The 26,124-nt window shown below is 33.3% G+C and overlaps 1 protein-coding gene across 2 annotated transcripts in view; it reads left to right on the top strand.

The window, feature by feature from the left end:
* The first annotated feature begins 8,322 nt into the window (after window positions 1-8,322).
* The window catches only part of LOC129224422 (cytokine-like nuclear factor N-PAC), a 35,812-nt gene continuing 18,010 nt past the window's right edge, over window positions 8,323-26,124 (top strand). Inside the window, exons 1-3 of one of the 2 annotated variants that reach the window (XM_054858869.1) lie at window positions 8,323-8,382; window positions 12,486-12,729; window positions 21,225-21,739. In XM_054858869.1, the coding sequence (XP_054714844.1) occupies window positions 12,490-12,729; window positions 21,225-21,739 (755 nt within the window). In that variant the 5' untranslated portion in view covers window positions 8,323-8,382; window positions 12,486-12,489. Of the gene's footprint in view, window positions 8,383-8,563; window positions 8,583-12,485; window positions 12,730-21,224; window positions 21,740-26,124 lie in introns of those variants that run through there. The other variant, XM_054858870.1, reaches the window with a different exon arrangement.

Genomic DNA, 26,124 nt, shown 5'->3' with positions numbered 1-26,124 from the left:
GCAAAGCAGTAAATTGAATATATTGTGCTACTTTAATAGCTGAATCAATTACCTTGGTATTATTTTAAACTAAACTAATTGAGAAGGTTTAGTTTTGAAGACTTTCGCGTTTTGTTAAATAAGTGTTTAACTCAGGATATTTTGGGTTGTCAATTACATTAGGTAGTAGTTTATAGGAGACCCTAAATTCAAATGATTAGTAAAAATTAAGAGATCTTATACAATTAGTTAGGTATTAAAATAATTCATAGTATAGTAATAAATATCAGTGTTTATTTTATAATTGGGTGTTTAGTTGATTTTTGTACTGGAATTATAAAATAAATTTGATTTATACGTTTGGGTAGAATATCGTATGAAAGTAATTATTTTTACTTTTTAGTTCTTCTTTGTTTTTTGAAGTCGTTTCTTTTTTTTATTTGAAAATAATTTATTTTTTGCTTTTTAGTGGTGTAAATATAAAATAAGTACATAGGGTAGAGAATGTGGTACACTCCTTACGTACATCTCGAGTGAGAAAGCGTCGAGCACAGGAGTCTGAAAACAGCTAAGATGAGCAAAATAGAGAAAGAAGTAGAGTACAGCGTCTCGGAGACTTTCGAAGACTATGCAGGAAAACTTTTTCAAATACGCAATAATTTACAAAGAAAATTGTCTTCACCAACAGTTTAACTTTATCAAAGTATGCTTTCCAAAAAAAAAAAACACTAGTCACTAAAAAAACAACAGAAATCGCTATGACTTTGCCCATAGAATTTGAAGAGGTTTCGTGATTTTTCAAGGATCCCATCTTCAGACACTGACCTGATGATCATGGGATCACCTGGAAAGTATATACTTTCTCAAACGAGAAAAAAAAAAGGATTTTCCAAATTGGTCTATGCGTGTTTGAGTTTACGGGGGACATACACAAAAAGATTCCGATGAATTGAGAACGTCTTTTTGAAGTCGGTTAAAAAAAGAAAAAACCTTAATGCGCATAGCATCTTATACTATTGGCACGAAAAACTGTTCTTTGTTCCTCTCCAGGATTTATTTGTGTGCTAATTAAGTTAGAACCATTTAAGATTTAAATGTCAATGGTTTTCTTAACTACTTTATGTTTCACAATAATACGTATCATGTAACTTGTGAAAAAAAATCACATTTCTCTTTACTTGACTCCTTTATAGATCAACACCACACTAGAAACAGAGTATCTACTGTGATGTATATATGAAGATCAAAATACTACTAGAGCAATGAGATACTAAATGAATTTCTTGTTTGCTTCTGAGGAGTCTTTATTCGAAATTTGCGATATGACTACTAATGATTAATACAGGGGAAATATTTAAAGGGGCGGGGCACTCCCCCAAAACTAAATCCCACCCCTAAAAAGGAAAAATATCTCTCAAACCCCCCTCCCTCATCCTTACGAGGGCGACCCTGATTAATATTAATGTTTTATGGTGCTTTCTTTAACACTGAGAAAAGAAAGTACCTTTGTTTCATGGCACTTTCTTTAACACTGAGTACAGAAAGTACCTTTGTTTTATGGGCTCTTTCTTTAACAACGGATTTTATATTTAATCGTTTAATACTGAAATTAAATGAAGTTTATTGTTTTTGGTTTATAGCTTTTTTATAAAGAACAAATATGGTGAAGCAAAGGTTTGGGACCAAAGTTAGATCACTCATAAAAGTCGTTTCACTAAGTTAGACGCTATGAATTTACAAACAACAAAGTGCGAGTACGAAATTTGAAAAGTTTCCTCAATTTGGACCCCTCATACCCGGACTTGAAGATCATTAGACGACTGGGAGAAGTACCGTTTTAAACAGAAAAAGAATTTTCCTAATTGGTCCAGGCGTCTTCTTGTAATCGGGGATCACAGTGCATAAAAAAATTCCAACGAAGTCTGTTAATTAGTATTGCCATAACTGCAAATTTAACTGACGGCGTCATATGAAATATTAAATCTAGAATGCTTGTCAAACTTCAGAAATCGGATGCACGTTACGATACATTTTTTAAGGAATATAAACTTAATCATCAGAGGGGGTGGGGGGGGGGGTTTGTCTTCAATTCCCCTTAAATACTAAATATATTTCAAAACTAAGATATTTTTTTAATAAAAAAAATATAAAAAAGTTTTCAAAAACATGTTTTTTTTTTCTCATCCAAAAAAATTGAACTGAAAAGTTGAAAAAATTTTTATTTTATCACAAAAAATGTATCCTATATAACACATAAGTTAACATCAGACCTATTGTATTACGATTCGTTGAAATTATCATTTAAATTTCTAACCAAAAAAAAAATGCGCCAAAACCACGTGACTTGTGACGCATCGTACAGCGACAAAAGCTGATCTACGCGTAGCTGCAACGTATGAAATTTAAAGTTCCTTAGATTTCTTCGGTTATACCTCATCAGATCCAGACAAAATTAACATGGGACCATCTGGAAAGTATACCCTTAGAAACAAAAAAAGATGTTTTTCTTGGTATAATACGAAAACACATAAAAAGCCGCAAGACGAAATCACAACCTCCTTTTTCGAAGTCAGTTAATAAGGAACAATGGTTAAGATCATCTACCATTGTCGACAAAATCTGCAATATTACCAGGAAGACAATCAAAGCCCTTATTAGAGCTAAGTTGTAAAACTAACGAGTAACGAACTACGAGCGCTGTTGAAGAGATGCTGTTGGTATAAGCCAGTGCAGTACAGAAGTCCTTACCAACCGGAGCTACTAAAATTTTATTATATTATTCTCTATTTTATTCCCTATTTTACTATATTATTTCTCAAATAATCTAACTATTCCTGTGAAACAGACACCTCAAGAGGCTATCGCAATCTTTGTAGACAGAAAGACAGAGACTTCACTAGAAGGCATTGGAAAGTAATTTAACTGATAACAAAAGCATTTATCCCTTGCTGTTCTCTTGCAAGAAATGTTTAGAAGGAATGTTAACCAGATGAGGACTCAGAACGAGTGACAGATCCCTCTTTCTGAAATTCATCTTCAAGCACTGCTTGACCATAATGGGTTGAGACAGTATAAATAGATAGTACAGGTTCAGTAGGGTTGTTCAAAGATACATGTAAAAAGAAAGTTTCCCCTAGATAACAGGACACTCCTCAATATTTTTAGACTTGTTGATGGTAATATACTGGAAGAATTTTAGCTTCTTATTTCAACTGAAAGAGGGTGCTCAACATCCTCACTTTATAAGTATGGGGAGGGGTTTTAAAGTTACATTGAACTGAAAAAACAATGCTATATATTATAATATACACGAGTAATATGTATATACATTGCATTAAAATAATTATTTATAAAAAAAAAAAAGAAAAAAAGAAAAAGAAAAAGAAGAAGAAAGAGCTGGGGAAATTAAATGTTTCTAAATTTGTGACATTTTCTATGTTACGGCTGATGTTTAATTGAAAGGTTATTGAGCACCCTCTTAAAATTTGAGAGTAAGAAGCTAAAAATGTTACAGCATACTATTAGTAAGTCTAAAAAAAATAGGGATGTTCTGGACTCTAGCTGAAAAAAAGTTTTTTGAATCACCCTTAGGTACAGGTTGTAGAAACGTCTTCAGAGGATAAGAAGCAAAATATGATAATTTTATAAAAATATAGGGATGGTTGGTATTTTTATATGATGGATTCCAGCACACAGAGTTTGACCAAAACTTCAAAACGTTACCGAAAGCGATGCAAAACATCAGAGTTTACTTGCTCCTTTAGCTGTAATTATTAATGGGGAAGGGAATAAAATAACAAAACACTATTCCTATCCTCTATTAGATTTTGCCGAACTTTTTCGAGTATGGTTAGCATCCTATGCCTAAAAGTATATCTTAATTTTTGATGAATGGTGCTGAAGTTACATCACAAGCATTCCTACCAAGAGCTGAGTTTTCAGAGGAGAGCGCTAGAACCCACAATATGGCCCCGCCAGCATCACCGATTACATTTTTCACGAAAATGTTCACAAATGGATTGCAATAGGAGCATAATACACAGACACGAGTTAAATTCTAACTACTACGTAAGAAGTGGTGACAGACCCAAGCAGCTCTGAAAGCAAAGTTCCCTCGAAGCAGTAAATATGATGATTGCAAGCACGCAGTAATAAATCCCAGGTGAGCAATCATTTAATTGCGATATGTTAGAAGAGGGGCCGTGGTAGCCCGATCGGTAGAGTGTCGGATTCGGGGCCGGAGGGTCCTGAGTTCGAACCTCGATGATCGAAGACCCACCGTCGTCATTAAAGGGGACTGGGCGACGTTAAATATGCTCGTGGTCTCAATGTCCTCCAAGTGAAACGATACCTCTTGGGGTGCTAGCACCAGGTAGCTATTAGCTCCTGAACTAGTTCTAAATTCTCATTAACTATTCGATCCGGTGATGGTGCTGCCATCTATCGGTATATAAAATAATGGAGGCAAGGCACTTAGTATTCAGTCCTCGACATAAATACAGTTGTAGTCAGTTGTGACTCTGAATAGGAGAATAGGAAATGTTAGAAGAGGACAATGATAACTTTTTTAACAAATATCGTTTATTTATTTATTTATTAAATAAACACCTTTATTGTGATCGAGTAGCAAGCAGCATATTGCACTGCATTATATGACAAAAAACGCATCCAATAATTTTGTCCATTTTTTTTTAATACAAATACTCATATGCGGTTCTCAGAGATTTTTGCTAACCCGCGCGGAAATATATTCTGTTCTCAAAAACAGAAAACGTCATAATAATAAAGATAATATCCTATACGACCTCTTTTTCTAAAATTTTGTGATCCTTTTTCGTACTTTTATAAGATTTTTCAACCATATTTAGCATTTTATGTATAGTTATTGTGAGAAATGACTCCAAGCCATTGTTGGGATTAAGTGTTGACAGTCTTATGATTACACGAGGAAATACCATATTCACATATTACGCGTAAAAACGAAGATGAAAATACGAAATACGATGATCACATGATCCAACATTATTATAATGATTACTTATTTTATTTTAAACTAGTGGTACCCAGACGGCTTTGCCCGTAATAGAAAAATTAAAAGGTCTTTTGGTTCGCCTGTATATATACAAATAATGTATGGTGAATTTTCTCGCTAATTGACTTGTACCCATGTTACGGTTCCACGTTATGATAATTTCGTAATTTACTCGTCCATCTTATGACAGTTTTGTTCTTAAAATTGGAATAGAAAAAGAACCACATTGAAGTTTCATCGAATCGAAAAATCACTTCGAGATGCACACCCCCATGCTACAAACTAACTTTGTGCCAAATTTCATGAAAATCGGCCGAACGGTCTATGCGCTATGCGCGTCACAGAGATCCAGACATCCTCCGTACAGACTTTCAGTTTTATTATTAGTAAAGACATTCAAGTATTTTTTTGTAACAGGAATTTGACATTAAGGAAAACTTTGTGTTTAGTTATATCTTATAATATAATTCATTTTTTATTAATACCGTTAAAAAAAGGGAAGGAGCCCTCAACCGTTCGCAAAATGTTTGACAGACGCCGAGTTTTTTTTTTTTTTTAAATTTGCAAAGATGAAATGGGAAAAAATCTCACCAGTCTGAAAAAGAAATGCTCGTGTTACTAACGGTCCACAAGTATAAGATTTTTTTTTTTTTTTTGCAGAGAAGAAGAAGAAGGAAAAAAAGACTACCACATTGGTCTGTAAACTTTTTTCAGAAGCACTTGTCGTCAAGAACAACAACGTTTATCCAAAACGTAACAAGAATTTAAATTCCCTTAATCTCATTATAATTATTATTAAACTTTAGTTTTTTAGATTCAAAAAATTGCAGATTAGATGGAATCAATTAACCTTCTTCTGCTTGATTCTATAGACTATTTTGATAACTTTGAAAGCTCCCAATCTCAAGTTTTCTGGACAATTTGTAAGCTATATTCTGAATCTGCTTTAATTCTGCACAAATATTCGAGACATTATTTTATACTTTTTGGCCCGTTTTGAAAACGTGGTAATTTAAAGACTCTTTTTTTATTTCAATAATTATGTTTTAATGTATGAGTATTGAGACAGAAGCGTTGTCTCTTATTTGTTTTGTGTTTGATGATTAATACTATTCGCAGTCTGCTCTGTGTCAATTTTATGCGTGGAATTTTATTAACTTTAACGAGGATATAATCTAGCTTTTCTTGCTTTAGAATAGAAAATTTAATGCGAAATTATTGACTGATTGTGAACAGTAATGATAACAGATTGAAAAAAAGGTAATTTGCACAAAGTGAGTTGTGTTAAAACATATGAACAAGCTGGGGTTCCGACTCCCGGGGTTTCGTGCTAGCACCCCTTAAATATTTGTGGGGGTGCTGGGCACCATCAGCGTCAGTTGGCAGACGAAATCGCAACTCGATTAGGCAGGAGGAAAAGAAATAAAAATCCACTTCCTAATAAGGATGACCTTCAATTTAGAAGCGGCGACAGAAAGTTGTTTCATTTTTCCTCCCTGAGTCTTCCCCCCAGGGTTGGCCGGATTGGACCCAATTGGGTTGGACCCAATGGGTTCTTTTGAAAAAAACCATTTAAAAAAACCCATTATTTAGCCCACTTTTGGGTTTTTAAAAATTTTCTAAGAAGTTTTCCAAAAAATTAATTGATTTAAATATTTTCACAATTTAAACTTTCTTTTTATTTGTTTTTCACCACAGACAATGACATAAAAAATGAGTATTGAACTTTAGTAGTATTTCTTAACAGCATTAAAAAAATACTTCAAAGATTTTAAATAAATATATTTAACTTTTTTCTTTAACTGGTCAATAAATAACTCAAATTATCTTGACTAAGTCCTGTCACGTCTGATTTTCTCAATATTTGTAGATTGTACAGAGGAAACTACTCTAGCTAAAAGTCTTTCATGTGAAATATTTTCTGCAAACCAACACGTCACAAATCTCGAATATACAAGGTATATTCTTTAGAAATTAACAGGTTTTTACAGACGGTCGGACAGAAAACAGAACAGGATGTACAGTATTTTCATTATCTTACGAAAAATTTTAATATTTCTTACTCTGTACACAGAAATAGAAAAACAGGTAACATAAAATTTAAAGAAATGTCTTGATTAAGCTGGAATTCAGTAAAAAGGGATTTAAACTACTTGAGGTTTTACAGTAGTTTTGCATAACAAAATGAAATACAATAAAGTAAAACGCAAAAAAAAAAAAAAAAAAAAAAAAATTGTAGTAATTAAAATCGAACAATAGATTTTATCACTCGAGAAGTAACTTAACAGTTGGTAATCATGGAAACTAAAAAACCTGAAACTTCACCATTCTTGGGTTTTGATGTCTTTCATACTTTTCTTCAGAAAACGCTGAATTTTCCAGCTTTTTTTTACCCCAAGATAATTTTGTGCTTTGTCCATATACGTAAGCTACAATATGCTGCAAGTACCCCACATTTTCCCTAAAAAAGACAAAAAACCCACATTTCTTTTTAAAAAACCCAGCTTTAAAAAACCCCAGCTTTAAAAGCCCTATTTAAAAACCCAAAAAACCCTGGGTCCATGGGCTTTTTTAAAAAAACCCGGGTTTTTGCCAACCCTGCTTCCCCCCCTTTCACTTTAATGCCCCCCTTCCTTTAAATTTTAGAAACATAATGGAATTAGGCAATTTTGTTCATATTTTGTTGTTTTTTCCCTGTAAAATGTATTGAACGCAAGCCATTGTCCCAATAGAAAGTTTTGAAATGACGGGTCTACATTTCATTCAAGTCGTTTCTCGACTGTGCGCAGACTAGAGTCCAGGGACTCTAGCGCCGACCAAGTCAATAAACACGTGACTGCGGCCGTTCTAGTATATTTTCATGGGGTGCGTTCGACGAACCTCACCGGTTAACCAGTAAGTAACCGGTTACTTACCGCAGCGTTCTATGATCAACCGGTTACCTCACTGGTTACCATTCTAAGCAGTTGATTGGTTGATTGGAGCACGTGATCATTAGTTGTCACGTGATTAATTAACCGGTCACTCTCGGTCGTGCTCATCGAACGCAACCACAGAAACCATCACTCGGTTAGGTTTAAAAAGTGTAGGTTTGCATTCGACGAGCCTCACCGGTCTACCGGTAAGTAACTAGTCACAAACCGCAGCGCTCTATCATCTATTGGTTGCCTCACTGGTTACCATTTTAAGCTGTTGATTGGTGGATTGGAGCACGTGATCATTAGCTGTCACGTGATTAATTAACCGGGCACTACCGGTCGAGCTCGCCGAACGTACGCTTAGTGTCTCGCTGTTTTTAGAATTTCAGAACTGGCAACCCTACTCTCGGAAGAGGATTTTTGTACTGTTGTTTTGTCAAATATTTTTGAAAAGTGAGTTATAATTGTTTTTTAATCGTATACTATATTGCGATACTTTTATTCTTTAATTATATAATGATGTGCATTAATGTACTCGATTCAGATTACTTTCTGTTGCAATATTGTGTTACAAATCTTCAGTTTTCATGTGTTTGAAAAAATGGCTTTACATCTGTTTCTGTTTTGAAGTTGTCCACAAATGATGATACATGGTCCGATTTTTGTTTATAGCTATGTCTCGCTGCTAAATGCTTCATGTTTCTAAATTCTATCAAAATTTGTTTCGTATTTCTTGTGCTTGTCTGTGTAGTTTGATGTGACAAAATATAAATTCAAAATTTAAAAAAAAGGAAAATGTTAATCATGAGACTTTTTTTTTTAATTTTCATTTTTTTTTCAGAGTTTGTTTTTTTAAAGAGATATTCGTTAAAAGTAAATATTTATGCCATCAGACATTATGTGAAGAATTTATATTCATACTAAAAATGGACTTGGGCAGGCCCTTTGCCCTGATTTTCATAAAGAGAGGGGTTTTGAAGCTTCTACATCCTGATCTGGGGGAGGGCGAAAGTCGATTCCCTCACAAACTTTAGTTTTACATGAAATTGCTGATCCCAGTATGACACTTATACACTTTAAAGACTGCTGCCCTCCCTACACACACACACACACACACCCTAAAGGATAATTCTGGCTGCACAAGTGGTGGCAGTATCCCTTCATTTTGAAGTTTTTTTTTCAAACCTTTTTGTTTCTTTAAAAACCTTGTTTATTTTTTCCCAATCAAATCTACTTACAATGCAGAATTTGCGGTAAAATATTTAAAAAGCTGTCTACAAGTCATTTTAAATGTAGCATGTGTGTATCAGACTTCATATTCTGAAATAATGCTTAATGTATTGGAGAAGAAAGAGCTTATTGCAGATGTAAATTACATTACCAAACAGAAAAATTCATACAGACAAATCATTCAGCGGTTCTTCCGCTAGTTTTTCTAAAATATTATTGTGCTTGGTGAAGCTCTAACAGTCGTAAACTACGGAAAACTTCAGAGAAAAAGTTTTATTTCTTTTTCCTTTTTTCAAAGTCGCGGCACACAAAATTTTCACATTAGTATCTAATAAAAACCAAATACACATTTTCTTCATTTGACTTATTATTTTTCCCCCAATGGGAGGGATTTAACCCTAAAACCCTCGCCTTGGACACGACCCTGGACTATTCAAAGTGAAGCAGAATTTAATTCGTTTTTAATGTACTAATGTTTAAATACCTCTTGAATATCCGTTTTAAAAAGTTTTTTTCAAGAAAGTGTATTTAGTTGAGATGCATTTTATATCTTATTATATTATTTCTCTAGCATGTTTTTCTGTTGCTAATCGAGATCGTTCTTGTTCCTTAATCAAATTCCTTGATTTACCCCTCATTTTAAAGCTTAATGACAAAAAATAGACATACAGAGAGAAAAAAATTCTTTAAACATAAGTTTTTTATTTTGTTTTTCTTACACATTACTTCAATAAATAGCATCTGAAAATGAAGACGCATGGGCTTGGTTGGATAGAGTGCCTTACTTCTAACAAGAAGGGTTTAAGTTTGAATCCAGGCCGAAAAATATTGTTTTATTTTGTGTAGAGTAACCCAAGTTTTCATTAAGATGTAATACAATTACCACCACAGGTGTCACCCATGCTAGGTACTCCACGGACATAATAACTTTTGGACTTGCACCTTACTTCAAATTTCTCCTTATAAAAGGATATTTTTAAAATCATTCTTTGTAATTAGTGATGTAAAATACCCGGTTATTTATTTTTAGGGTAAATACCCAGGTTATATACCCGGGTAAATACCCAAAATGGGTATTTTCCTGGGTATTTATTTCAAAAATTTATATTCAACTAAGGTACAGATGTGATATACCCCCCCCCCCCCTTGGCGAGGATAGAATTTTTAGCTCATTTCGAAAATCGCCAACATTGGCGATAAAACTTTTTCCGGTAGCCCTAGTAACCCTGCGGAATATACCTGGGAAGTACAGATGTGAACTAATTCTTTTCGCACGTGTGTCCGTGGAGGTAGGTGCACATATGTTCCGCTCTTAGGGGGATTTTACGACGTGGTGTTGTTTCGTGCAATATACCTTACAGGAATGCTTATTTTGTGTTAGTTTAAATTCAGTAGTTGTGTTTTGAAGTAAAAACATTAGAAAATGCCAGTTTCTTCAAACTTGAAGGTTAATTAAAAGTTAACTCCAACATGGTGTGTATCTGTAACGTGCCATTGTCGTATGATGTATTGTTTTAGACTGAGTGTGAATATTTATAACCATATAAAAAGGTAAGTTCTTTATTTTAGAATTCAGAAAAAACCTCTCACTTCCAAAATTCTTTGTTTTTACAAATCCTTGAGGGGTTCTTGTAGTATACATAACTGTGATCATACTCCGACTGTAATGTATATTAACAGTCGGAGGGATAACGGACCGAGCGAAGCGAGGTCCTGGCAAGCCAGAGGTCTCATAGTACTTTCGTAATGAGACCGAGGCAGGGCCGGCGAGCCGAGGTTTCATTACGAAAGTACTATGAGACCGAGGGCTCGTATCCCGGAGAAATGATGAAAAAAAAATTAATGCATTAATTTCGACTTGTAATTAATACAATAATTTATTTCATTGTATTTTAATATGTTTACAAAAAAACCCCGGCCCTGTACATTTTTGAAGCATATATTCGTGATGTTTTTTGTTGTGCTTTTATGTTAAAAACGAAATTTTTGTTTTTATATATATTGTGTTCTGAAGTGCTTTGGAGATGGGTTTGATCATGTTTTCTTATCTGATTTTTTTTCCTGTTGGCACTAAAAAAGCATCGCTAAGAACGATGTATGACATATGTCGTCATACATCGAATCAAAATAAATAAATTTTCGATTGGCGACGCTTTCTTGGCGCCAACAGGATTCTCATATCCAATCTAAAAAGTCGCCAAGGGTGAAAAAGGGGTATATCACATCAGTTCCTCAACTAAAATACTTTTCTGTATATATTCCACTATATGTATATATACAGGGTCTATTCACACTTTTCTCATCGCTAAATCTTGAGTAATGCAAAACACAGCAGTAGACGACATGTTCAGTTCATTTGCAACCATCTTGTTAGTCAATCGAGGGTCAAAGTCCAACAGTTGAGGAACACGAACCACGTTGAGGAACACGAACCACGTTTTTGTTGGTTTTGCTGGTTGACGGCCACCCAGAGCATTGTTCATCTTGAAACTTCCCGGTTCTCTTTAGAGGTCTTTAACCACCTCAAAACTTGTGAATAGGATAGAGAAGAGTCCCCGTAAGCCTCATGAATAATTTTTTTCCCCCTCCTCAAGAGATTTTGTTAGTTAATCAACAAAACTTAATTGCCTATCATTTTTCCCGTGACACGGTCGATGTGCAGAGGTTAACATTAACTTACGTCCAGTCACTTCCGCTGCCCCATTAACCCTGAGACTGGTTTTCCGGAAAACCTTAGCCCCCCCCCCCCCCCCCCCCACCTAAACCAAGTAGTTCGATTCTACTTCGACCAATAATAGTGGCCTGGAAAAACCATCGCATTACTTTCGTAATACACTTTGTACAACCAACCATATACAAAACAATAAAATTTTGCCTAAAAAGTGTATTTGATCTCATATTTAAAGAATTATTGTGGGAAGCAACTTAGCAATCTAATATGATATTCACATTAAATGTGTTGGATATGCTAAATCAATGTTGATAGCCAACTTTCAGATTAAATTAAATTCAAAACTACCCATAGTTTCTAAGTATTTTAATGTTTTCAAACATTTTTTGTTCCCATTTTATTTGGCTTGTGCCCCTTCTGAAATAAATTTCCACATTCTCTCCTGGAACTTTTCTTATCTGTGGACAACTGTGCCTAAAGTTTCTCATTATATTTTTAAGCTTCAATCGTGTTAAATGTTATGATCAAAACATTGAAAAACCATTCTTTAAAAATTTTGTCAAAAATAGTAGAAATTAAATACTTTTAAATGTGTTGTTTGATAATCCTTTTTAAGCAATATCATTTTGTTTTACTAATATTGAGTTTGTTTTAGAATCATGGTGGCAAACGGTTTTTGTTCTGGAGACCTTGTCTGGGCGAAGATGAAAGGCTATCCATTTTGGCCAGGAAAAGTTGTGGATCCTCCTACAAATGCTAAAAATCTTCCAAAACAGACAAAGAACAAACATTATATTTTCTTTTTTGGTTCAGAAAACCATGCTTGGATCACAGATGATAACATCATGCCTCATTCAGAAAAAATGTTGCCGGTCAGCATGAAAAAAAAGTCGGCTCAAGTAAGCTACATAGAATATATTATATGCATCTTGGTAGTTTTTGTCACCTTAATGATCACATTATTATTCAGTATACATGGTTGGTACAAATAAAAAATTTTCTTTTCCAGTCCTTGGGAAGATGAAAATGCACACATTATCTGTCCTTAAATTTCGTGATTTGTTTTGAAAAGCTACATTTAAAACACTTTTTTGCCGTGGCTTCTTGTGAAGTTTCCTCCGTTCTATTTGTATACAGTCGGGCGCGCTTAATGGAATAGCAGGGTGACGACAATTCAGGGAAAAGTCAGGGAACTTCATTGGTCAGGGAAATATTGGAATTTCGAAAAAATAATAAAAATTCAGGGAAAATTGATCAAATGATTTTTTTTTTTTATTGCTTTGCAAAATTAAATACTTTTTCCTGTGCATTTTTTGCCTATTATCTCTTTAAATAAAAGTAAGGTTTCAAAGAAATTCTGGAAGGAAGTCTGGCGGGCCTGCATCCAGGAGACCCATAGCACCTACAGCCTTGAAATTTTGTATAAAATTACAGTAGAGAACCAATTATCCGGGAAGTTCGGGACCATAGCTATCCCGGGTATCTGAATTTCCCGGTTTTCTGGATCGCTAAAAAGAGCTTTTGGCCGATTGTTTATAATACTTAAATTACTATAATAAATAGTAATACGTATTAAAATAAGAAGAAAACAGTTCAGAAATGCTTATCAATATCGAAACATTAAAAACTACTAGTGAGAGAACAATTTAAACACCAAAAACCTTAAGTTATTTAATAAGACCTGAGACCCTCACACTCATTTTAAAAGGAAAGAAAAACACCAATTTTCGATGTTTTAAAATGAAAGAGAATGAAGGGAAGGGCAATAAACAAGTTTTTGAACGTAAATGTGCGATTCTTCTACTATAGTGCAAAAGAGAGTTTTTTTTCATGAACGCGTTTTTTTTTCTTTTTTTTTTTTTCACTTTTTTTTAAAGGTTTAGCGTTAGCGATTATTGATAACTACTGCTTTTGCATTAAGTTAACACCAATTGAAATTTAATTTACGTGCTCCTGCAGCCTTATTACAGTCTTGCGTTTAACGATTTCTAGATTCCACCATCAACTATCCGGAAAATTCGAGAATCGCGGCGTTTCACACGCTTTAGCGACGTCACTTCCGCTCTAAACAGTTTTAATTAAAGGTCATTCAATAAAATACTGCATTATAATGTAACAATATTCATTTCTTTAGTTTTCAGTTGGAATAAAACACAAAAATTTCAGACTTACATTTGTACTTTTTAGTTCAACAAAATATACCGGTAATTTTCCCCACGCGTTAAAGACAACCCTTTGAAGTTCATTTTTGTAAACATTTTCCCGAGTTATAGATGAGTAATATGGTATTTATTAAGAAACCGCTCATTTTCTTTTAGGTATTTTTAAAAAAAATTAAAAAAAACCTTAGTTTTTCGAAAATTGCTGAAAATGCGTATTTTTAAAAAATGGCGGGAAAATCAGCAAAAGGTTGCCGGTTTTCTGGTTTCCCGGTTTTTTGGTTCCCGGATAAAAGGTTCTGCACTGTACTTCGAGCCCCAGGGATGTGCACCTCATGTTTTGTTATTTAAAATTTGAATTAGGTTTTTTTTAATAAATTTTTTAAGTTTAAATTGCCTATTAAAAGGGTGCAAAATTACTTGCACATATTAATATTGTATATCTTTGGAAAAGGTAGAATTTTCTACGTTCTATGCTATGTGTTTCAATGCTTTTTACGCTTAGCTAAAATTTAGGCCCTATTTTCTTCATTAAATCTATCAGTAAAAAGCGAAGGAATTGTCCCACATTTTTCTTTTTGACACCATTGAAAAAAGCGAAATTTTTTGCTCCAGATATAACTGAAATTGAACTTCTATCTCCAAAGGAAAAAAAGTTACAAGCCTTTAAAAATCAAGTTAGAATAATCGTCCCGACTTACGCGAGGGATGCATTCCAAGACCCCCTCGCGTAAGTCGAAATTTTGCATTGTGGAAAAGGGTACTTGTGAAAACTTTTATAAACATAACCAATCATTTTAGACACCACCTTAAACAGTTAAAAACCTTTTCCTAACGATACATTACTGTTTCTTACTTAAAGAACTGAATTTTTATTTGTGTTTTTTTTTAAACCGTTTTATTCAACATAAAATACTACTATGATGCACAAAAACAACGATCAATGGGAAAGAAAGACATAAAATAAACCAGTACCATATGTACAGCATGTAGTAAGGAAAACAAATGCCCTATTTTTGTACTGTACAGTTTATCAGTAATGATATTTGTAACTTAAAAAAGTGAAATTGATGATGATTTATACTACATGATCAAACCGTTATACTAATATATTTTTAAATACAGTTGCTTCATTGGTTCTTTTATAAAGTTTCCATCTATGGCATTACCTCTCTTCCTGGTTTCTTTAATTTACAATAAAGAGCAGCTTCCATTTTCATAATTTTTGCATTTTGCTTGGGTACTATTACTTGTTGAACTTTTATGGATTTCCTTTTCTTGACATTTAATTGTACGTATGCAGGGTTGCCACGCACCGGGAAAACCTGAAATTGTCAGGGAAAATGAAAATGGCCGAAAATCAGGGAAATGTCAGGGAAAATGAAAAATTGCATATTTCCGATCGTGATCGTTCTTAGCGCGGCCGGCGGTCTATGACATCAAAAAAAAAAAAACTCAGCCTTGTTGTTTTTGCCGCCATTCCCTCCCCATTCGTCGTTTGGTCGCTCCCTTCTTTCTTCTTCCCCCTGCAGTTCTTTTTATCAACTCTGCCATTGGAGCGTGTGCACCATAGCAGTCGGCGGCGGACATGCGCAGAAGATACTTCTTTTCTTCCTCGTTTGAGCGGGCTCTGTTTAAACGCTGCTTGTTTACGTCAGCAGTTCTGAAGTTATGATTCACAGGGACTGAAGTTTTTAATGAGCTGCAATAATCTTTTCATATTTTATATTATTTCTTTAAATTAATTAATGAAATCATATTATTCTAAACAATTTTGTGCTGTAAATTTAGTTCATTAGACAATTTTAAACTTAGAAAGTTTCTTTTTTACAGAAGTATCGCTAATCTTTTAGTATTTTGGTAGTGATCTTTAAAGACTTCCAATGCGCTTCTTTCTTTCAAAATAAAAGTAATCCGATTAAAAAAAAAATCTGCACATCAGAGAAGTTTCTGATCAATGCTCAAAATTTAACTTTATGACAGGGTGCCCACAGGAGTGATTATGGTGCAAGTTATGCCATCAAAAATTTGGGGGGGGGGGATTTTTTAATTATTTATTTTACTTTATTTTTATTCAAATTATTTACTCATATTATTTTACTTTATTATTTTCATCTGTGTGTGTGTATTTTATTGGGGAGCGAGCACACTTTTCTTTCAAAACAATAATTAAAAATAAATAAATAGGTAAAAAAAAATAAATAAAAAAGAGGGTTAAAAATAAAAAAAGCGCTAAGGCGTTCAGAAATATTGGGGGGGGGGGGGGAGCACCTCTGTTTTATGAGCAACAAACAGGGGAAATATGTGAAGCTAACAGATGCATGATTTTTTTACAGGCCAAAGTCTAAAAGTGCTTTGAGTTCAATGGATTGGAGGAGTAGAAGGCAATAATTGAAAAAGTTTAGGTTTCGTAAGTTTCTAGTTCAGATTATTTTAGCAATTAACTTTATTTTTGTGATACAGATGTCACAATTGTTAATTTTGCAATTCTTTCACTTGATGTAAGGCATTGGCTCCTCGCTATTGAAAATTAGATATGCTACATTTACATTAATTGTTTATTACAGTGATTTGCTTCACATGTGTTAGTACATTAGGGTAGTTCATAAATACACTTTAAAAAAAAGGTTTCTCCTAGAAAACAGGACACCACTCAATGTTTTCAGACTTGTGGATAGTAAAATACTGGAATAATTTTAACTTCCTATTCCAACTGAAAGAGGGTGTTTGACCCCCTCCCTCAAACTTCATTAGTATGAAGAGGGGGTTAAAAAAATACATTGAACTGAAAAAACAATGTTACATACTATAATCTACACGAGTTATATGCATATTCATTGCAATAAAATAATTACTTACATAAAAAAACAGCTGGGAAAATTAAATGTTTCTAAATTTGTGATTTTTTCTATGCTAGAGCTAATGTTAAATTAAGGGGTCATTGAGCACCCTCTTAAAATTTGAGTAAGAAGCTAAAACTTTTACAGCACAATATTATTAGTAAGTCAAAAAATAAGGGGTGTCTTGGACTCGAGCTGAGAGAAAAAAAAATTGAGCCACCCTTAGTACATATTTTGGATTATTTCAGCTTGAGTAAATTAAATTTGGTAACCATTGTTTGTAAAGTTTGAAAATGAGGTAAGTTTTATCAAAATTTGAGATGTATATATATTAATGTTGCAAAATGAAGGTGGAGATCGATAACCTGGAATTTTCTCAAAACCACCTGGAAATGTCAGGGAATTTCATTCTTGAACTTCCGTGGCAACCCTGCGTATGGAAGAATTACTTATACCGTCATACCTAATTGTTGTGCTACCCTTCGAAGCATTTTTTGGTTCAGCTTCAGCGTTTCGAGAAGCTTCACCTTTCCTTTAATTGTCAGAAACGTTCTGTATTTTTTCTATCTTCAACTTTAGATGAAACAGCGCTCTTAGGTGTCGTTATATTTCGTTAACTTTCGCATTTAGCATGAAAAAAATTAATGGAAAATGAGAAATAATTATTTGTATAAGTGATAAAAGACTAGTACGCGGTGTGGGTACTTCTGCTCTCAGTGATGCTAAAGGGATGAAGGTCCATTCACGAAAAAAACTTACACACCGCGGTTCCCTTCCGAAAATTTTCATGTTGCGGGCGAGGAATTCACACTAGCTCAAAAATTCTTTACTGTTGAAAAAATCGCGTTATAGCCATTTCTCGTAAGTCGGATCACGCTGTAGCGGGAATCAACTGTATTGATGTTTTATTTGCCGTTGCCTGGTTACGTCTTTTCGTTTCGCATATTTCTTCTTTCTTATTCACAAACCTTAAGGGTTTCGATTTTAATGGAAAATCTTAGGTTTAACTAAATTCAAGCCCCGAGCTAAAGAGCAAAATACATTACTCAAGACCACGAATATGAAAGCGACTTTTCAAACGTACAAAACTGCAGTTTTGCAATTGTCAGGAGCCCCTTAGCCCTTACAGTTTTGAAGTTGGTACAAGTTATTTTAAAACCCAGGGAAGGGGTGCTTTTTGATCTAAAGGGAGCTTATAGTGCCTTTTTAATCTGTTTCTTTCTAATTGACCATTTAAATCTTAGCGAATCAAATAAGATTTGCAAAGCAATTTTCCGGGGTTGGTGAGCATTAGCGAGCAGGGAACAGAGCCTCCTAGTTTGTTAAAAAAAGTAAAATTAGTGATGTGCACTGATGATACACTGATGCATATTTGTGCACCTTTTTTGCTCAAGTTCGAAGTATTGAATCTTAAGTTATTAAACACAGGATGAACATCCCTAACTTCTGTGTCTGTCAAGTTGTTTATTTTAAGTAACTTGAATTTTTCTGCCATGCGCTCCATGCTACGTAAAATAAACAACCCTATAGGCAAAGAAAACGTCACCGTTAATGACTTGACTCCTTTGCTTTTACTCATTGTCTTGAAGTTATTAGCATACTGTAATCGCGATTTCAAGAAAAAGTCTTTGTTTTTCTAAATTGATACTGCTAAAAGCTTAAAAGCTATTATTTAGCGTTTTTGATTTAATTGCTAAAATTGAATGTTAAATGAAAATCAACTTTTTTTTTCTATTGTGTGTTGTTGTTAAAACCACCCTTTGTAAAATCTGAGGCTGTCTCCTCAGGTTTTTAAAGGGTGTTTTTTTTTTTTTTCGGTCTTGAAAGTTCTTTTATTTTAAAACCAATTTATGTACGATATATTTTGAAATTAAGAATTGTTTTTTGCAACAAAAGGTTAAAAAAAAATTTTTTTCGACCAATAATGAAATCATTTGAAAGTGAGTTGTGTACATAAGTAAATATTTTTACTACTTTTTAATAGTTAAAATGCTGTATTCCTTCATTAAAACCTAAGTTCTTGATCAAAGAACTTAGTTAACAGTTTAAAATGTTTTAAGCACTGCATTTTATTTAATATGCAATGGTTTTCAGGTAATGTAAAGGACGGAAACCATTATCATTGGTAACGTAAATCAGGGATATTCAGTGAACTTAATCAGGGAAAAGTCAGGGAACTTTGTTTCGCAGTTCCTGTCGCCACCCTGAATAGCCAATTTTCCTTTGGAAAATTATTTTCAGAAGCAGGATGTTCTATTAAACAGGATTAAAATAATAGACATCAGCAGTTTGGTACATTGAAAATGTATTACATTAAACAAGACATTCTTTTAACTGATATTTTAATAAGCGGGCTTGACTCTGCTTAAAAAATCCAACCCCCCCCACCCCATCCCCAAGGACTGATTAATTTGAAAAGCTTTTTTTTTTCTTTTTTTTTTTTTCTTGAAAAACTGGCAGCCAATTTATTGCTTTGAAAGCAGTTGACATATTTAAGACTTTCGTTTAAATGAATTTCAATTACAATTGAAAACTCACTTAACAAAAATCTAAATTTTAAAAACTTGACACTATCAAGCTTGTACCTTGCTGAAAATTGCATGCATCTCATAAAATTTTTAATGAATATGTCAATTTTGCAATTAATTTATTCGTTTTTTTTTCCCAAAAGTTCCGATATTTTTGCATTTTGAAATCCAATTCTATCTGCCCCACCTCTGTTAAACTCGATTTTCCTTTTATATGAGACAGTGAGAAGCAAAGGGATGTAAGTGGACATTTTCAGGTTTTGAGTAAAACATGTTTAATCCTAGGTAGGGTTTCATTAAAAAAAATCTCTTAATCATGCTGTATAGCAACAACTACCAGGGCTACTAGTACCATCTCTTGCCCCAAGACAAAGGAGAGGTTCACCTACTGTGTGGACATTGTTAATTTTATGTTTATACCATTATTTTTTCTTCTTTTTTGTATTGTCCTGTAATATGAGGACTTACACGATCCTCATTTAGCTATGCCCACTCCAATATATCTTATATCTATACAGTGTTTAACTTAAGTTCATAATGTTTTTTAGAAAATAAATAATAAAATTGGTCAAAAATTAGATGTTTAGAATGGGGATGGAATATTGAAGTACGGGAGTTATGGCTGTAAAATTACATGCAAAGTCAGAAAATGTTACAAGTTCATCAAATTCTTAATTTTGGAATTTGAATGATCTGATACGAAATCACCAGTTAATTTAATTAATAGCTACTTTAGCCTTATCAACCTTTTTGCACTCTTTTTTAAGCATAATTTTTATTTTTGTACTAAATTAAACTTATGTGAATATTCAATCGGATGATAAAGTAGTGATTAGGTCAAAATTCTGTTGATGGCAAGTTTCAAAAGTTGGCACGTCTGTTTCCTCTATCTTTACAGTATTGTGCTAAAATTATGAAATCTTACTTTCCTAATGAAAACAAACAAATATTTGTCAAATAATACTGTGTTCCAAGCATGAAAACTAATTGTAGATGACTTTAAACGCATAAATAAAAAAATGTAGATGTTTTTTATTGAAAAATTACAAGAACAGAAAATCTTTTTAATATAATATACACAATGATTAAAAAAAGTCATTCTTCTCACATTTATTTTCTTCATCTTAAAGTAATAGTTGGAATTTACTTCTGATTTAAGACTCTTGCAGTTGTAGCGTTTCATTAGGAAACTAAACACAATTGCCTTGCTAAACACTTGTATCGCATTAACATATATAATCCCGACTGCAATTTATGTAATGAAAATATACGGATGAACAGAAAACATCTGCTCAAATGATCTTCGTTGAGCGAAGAAAATCTATGACAGATATTGGCTTGCCAGGGAAATGATGATACCAACATATAGTTACTGAATTCTTTTGTATTTTGTGTATTTGTATAATTTTTCTTCTTTTAATGGTTGTACATGTTTTTAGTGTTGATAATTTTACTGTTTTATACAGTTTTTAATTTGTTATCGTTTCTATAATTCAATTTTTATCTCCATACGTGAAGGTGCGTGATGTACATATGAGGCAGTGAGAAACAAAGGGATGTAAGTGGCAAGATTAAAAACTTGGAGATAACTAGTACAAAGAGTAGATTAACATCTCCTCTGTGTTGCAGCAAGAGATAGAATTAGTAGCCCTGGTAGGAGCTGCTGTACAGCATGATTTATAAAAAAAATTCAATGAAAGCCTTCCTAAGATGTTATCTTCAAATGCGTTTTACTCAAATCTTGAAAATGCCCTCATACATCCCTTTGCTTCTCACTGCCTCATATCAAGTGCTTTTGCAATTTTAAAAAAAACTTGTGATTTAAGAACACTCTGTGCTCTTTATTAAAGTATTTTCAATTTTCTAGTTTCAGGCTGCTGTAGACATCATTGTAAATGAAGGTAAGAAACATGTTAAGAAAGAAAAACCCGAAGAAAAAGTCAAAGAAAAACAAAGTAGTGAAAAAATTGTTTCTAAGAAAAAAGTAGCTCGAGTCAGTAGCGTCGCTGAGAAGGTAGACAAGTCATATTCATCTACTAGCAGTGCCAGTTCTGAAAAATTGAAGACCGAACCACACAAGAAGCGTCCCCAAAAACGGTCCTACTCCGAAGTGGAGATAGATGTGGAGACTGTTGACACATATAAACAAGAGAAGGTGGAAGAAGAAGACGATCCCTTGCAAGCTCTTTACTTAACCTGTCCTACTGAGTCATACCACAATGGTGAAGCGTCCTGCAGTTCTCAATCACAGCCATCTCCCTCAGTTGCGGGAACCTCACGTAAAAAGCGTTCAGAATCACCTAGCCTAGATATTGAGAACATTTGTGAAATATTGAAAAATAAACAGTCTAGACCAAGTGATATAAAGGTTGGCTTTTTAGGGTATGTGTTTTTTTTTCTTTTTTTTTAATGCAACTAGGGGGCTCTGCCCCCTGCTCGCTAACGCTCATCAACCCCCGAAGATTGCTTTTCAATCTAATTTGATTCGCAAAGATATAAATCGTCAATTAGAAAGAAGCAGATTAAAAACACATTATGAGCTCCCTTTGGAACAAAAAGCAGATCTTCCCCGGGTTTCAAAAAAACTTATTCCAACTTGCAGATCCATAAGAGCTAAAGGGCTCCTGAGCATTACAAAACTGCAGTTTTGTACATTTGAAATGTCGCTTTCATATTCGTGGTCCCCAGTAATGTATTTTGCTCTTTAGCTTTGGGCTTGAATTGAGTTGAGCCTAAGATTTTCGGTTAAAATCGAAACCCTTAAAGTTTGTATAGAAAAGAAGAAACAAGCGAATCAAAAAAAGTAACTATGGCAAAGCCAAATAAATCATCAATTGGGATCAATTAATAGAGTTGAGATTATTCGAACTTGATTTTTAACAGCTTGTAAATTTTTCCTTTGGGGATAGAAGCTTAGTTTTTTCGACCATAAGTCGAGTTAGATCTGGAGTAAAAAAAAGCCGTTCTTTCCAGTGGTGTCAAAAGAAAACTGTGGGACAATTCCTTTGCTTTTTACTGATATATTTAATGAAGAAAGTAGTGCCTAAATTTTAGCTAAGCCTAAAAAAGTTGGAGCTAAAAGTGCAAATAACTCTCGCCCTATTGAAGTTAGACCATTGAAACAAATTGCATAGAACGTGGAAAATCCTACTCTTTCCAACCGTATATAATATTAACATGTACAAGTAATTTTTCACCCCTTTAATAGGCAATATTGGACAATTTACACAAAATTTGAGCTTAAAAAATTAATTACAAAAAAAACTAATTCGAATTTTAAAAAACAAATCCACAGGGACTCAAAGTAATTTTATACAAAATTTCAAGGCTGTAAGTGCTATGGGATCTCCTGGTCTCCTGGATGTAGGCCCGCCACAGACTTACTTCCAGAATTTCTTTGAAAACTTTACTTTTGTTTACTATAAAGAGATAATATTTACAGAACATTATGTATTCATTCAAAATATCTTTGGCAATTGAAGCCTTTAATTATTTGTGTATACATTTTTAAACTTATTTAATGCAGTTTTAAGAGGTAAGCCAAATAGATATTTCATATTCCGGCCATATGTTAGACAAAGGAGTACAGTAGAACCTCGTTTTAAAGTTGAATCCCAGTGGCAGAAACTTTCTATCCAGTGTGCGACACTATTTTGGGCAGTTGAAAAAAATCTGCAGCATTATTATCAGTTTTATTTTGAGTTTTCATAAAATACATAAGTAAAGGTCAAGACTTAGAAATTTTCCAACTGGCCAGTGGCAGTTAGACCTGAAAAACTTAGCCACCACTGTCGCCGAGTTTTAAAGTTTAAAAAAAGGGAGGGGAGGGGGCAGTTTTTTCATTACTTTCATAAAAATAAATAGAACTCTGCACACTATGAAAAGCAATTATTCAATACATATTTATTTAAGTATGGAAAATTTAAGTTAAAATAGGTTTTTTAATTTTTTTTAAATGAATAAATAAATAAGTTAATAAATTAGAAGCTGCTGGAAACTGCATTTTAGATGAATGTTTTAGTTTAGCAAAGCTTCCAAAGCAGATGCAACTCTGTGCAAGTAATAATCAACATTTTTTATGAAAATCATTTAAAAAGGAACATGATTTATTGAACATTTTATGTAATCTTCATTAGTTTGTATTGAGGTAAACATTAAATTCTGTTTTTGGAAACTTAGGGAAGTAATAGTCTCGTCTATTTCCATCTTGTGAATGACCAAACATGGCGTCTGCCCGAAAAAGGCGTGATTCTAATTAGATTTTTGTATTTGTTACATTAAAGTAGAAATAAATTCAAAATCCTTAGAAAACTACGATTTAGATAAAATAGTCAGTTTTTAGCACTTTAGCCGCTAAAGCAATGAAGGTAAGATAAAATTTTGCACTTTATAAGACAATAATTAAGAATTATCCAAAAATAATGACACATTTTACATAATTTTCATTAGTTTGCATTGCAATAAACATCCAATTCCGTTTATGAAAATGTAGGCACTTAAAGTGCCGCATGCCAACATCTTGGGAATGACCAAACATGGCGACTATGCCGAAAATTAAGATATAAATTTTTGAATTTGTCGCAAAAAAATAATTTAAATGTAAAAATCTTCATGTGGTTACATTTTAGTTGAAAAGCTTTTAGCACTTTTGTGTCCAAAGCAATGAAGATAAGGTGAAATTTTAAATATAAAACTTTTCATTCCTCAAGAAAATTACTTTAAAAAATTAAAAATAAAAGAAAACGATTTGCTGCACATTTTAAGTTATTTTCATCAGTTTGCAGTAAAACATCCAATTCTGCTTTGTTTTTGAAAACTTGCACTTAAACAGTGTTGCCAGATGTTCAAATCCAGATTTCCCCAATTTCCTTCCAACGTTTCCCCAAAAAGCGATGTTTTCTCTAAAAATTCCCCAAATTCAAAAATTATTTTTCCACTAATATTTTCATAAAATGAGTCGACTTCCTCTGATATTTTTGTCTCTTGAAATTTTTTTTTTTTCCCAAATAGCCAAATTTTCTTATAAAATTCCCCAACTTTTTTTTTCTTCCCATTTTCGCTTTTTTTTTATCTTTATCTTTTTTTATCTTTACTAATGATAAAGCTGAAAGTCTCTCTGTCTGGATCTCTCTCTCTGTCAGGATCTCTGTGACACGCATAGCACCTAGACCGTTTGACCGATTTTCATGAAATTTGGCAAAGAGTTTGTAGCATGGGGGCAGGGGCGGCAAATAGGGGGGTCAAGAGGGGGCGGTCACACCCCCAAATTTTTTGAGCAGAATGATAGAAAATGAGTGAATTCAATTTATGTAAGTCGGAAACCAATGTTCATTAAAGGAAATCTCGCTTGTTCTCAACAACTATTTGATGAAACTCGACACATTCTCAGACTAGAAAAAGTGTTTTTCGTTATTTGGATGATGACTTAGAAATTCATGAAGTATTTTCGGCTTTTTCAAAACATAGAAAACTGATAGAGAACCATGGTTAATTTTAACTAAAGAAGACATTGCCTCATATAGGCTAAATATTTTACACTTGTGTGCCCAGTGTAACGATGGTATGTCCAATATGAGAGGCTCGTGAAAAGTGATGTGACAGCGACAGCATGGTTTTCACGAGAAAATTCCTTGATATTTTACATTAACTTTTACGCTCATTTTCTAAGTGTATATTTATTTAATGAGTGTTCATCGCTTTCTTCTGCTAGAAACACGTTTCAGCTGCTCAATACATTATAATGCATTCATAGAAACTTCTTAAAAATGCATGTGATTATTGAATAAAAAAAGATAATAGATTTTTTATAGATGTATATTTCAATTAATCGTGAAATTTAAAAAAAAATTCTTCCTCCTAGTTAATTTTAAAAAGGCGCAAAAAAAAAAAAAAAAAGTGACAAAAACTCACATGATGATGTGAAGTCAAACATTGATTTTTGAATATTTTGTATGAAGTAATAGTTTCAGTTTCGAATGAAATTAACACAAGATTTGATGATAATTATTTTTCTGTATGGTTGGCTGAGATTATAGTTATTTGGATTGGATTTTGAAAACAAAAAATAAAATGTTTCAACAGTGAATAAAGTTTTTAGCTTGAGCCAAGAAAAATTACAAGCAATATACCGACAGAATGGTTTTCACATCCAGATACTGCAGTTTCGTCTTTGTAATGGACTCATCAGTCTGGATTAGTGAATAACAGAGCTGGAGGCAGATGATATCTCACTGAAGCTGAGAGCGCCAACATGACTAGATTATTCAATGATGAAAAGTTTAAGCCCCTCGCAGTTTTTGAAGTAGCCTAGGTGATTTTGAAGAGCAAGATATAAAAAGTGTTTTCATACATAACTTTGTGTTACTTCAATTATTTTTAAACTATTACAATCAGCTCAGCTAGAAGAGAAAGATTTTTTTTATGTCTCAGGAGATTAGAGAAATATTTTCGAAGCACAAAGGGGAAAAAAAACCTTTTCCATTTAGCTGAACTGACAAAACAGCATGACATTGAGCACTGATAGATTAGTAACACGATTCCCAGCTCTTCCGAATTCTCAAAATCATGCATAATAACTTTTCCAAAAGGTATAAAAACTTAAGTAGCGAGATGTTTTGTATGATAACTTTTTAGTCAATGAATCAAAATTTTAATTGTTTCTAAACACTAATTTTATTTATACTAAACCGATTTTATGACAACTTCTTGTTAGCTAATGTGTGTTTGGTTTTGGTTTTTGGTTATACATATTTAAGAAACTCGACCCC

The sequence above is a fragment of the Uloborus diversus genome, chromosome 6, assembly GCF_026930045.1.
Source record: "Uloborus diversus isolate 005 chromosome 6, Udiv.v.3.1, whole genome shotgun sequence".
Classification (NCBI taxonomy): Eukaryota; Metazoa; Arthropoda; class Arachnida; order Araneae; family Uloboridae; genus Uloborus; species Uloborus diversus.
This window is presented reverse-complemented; position numbering and strand designations above follow the sequence as displayed.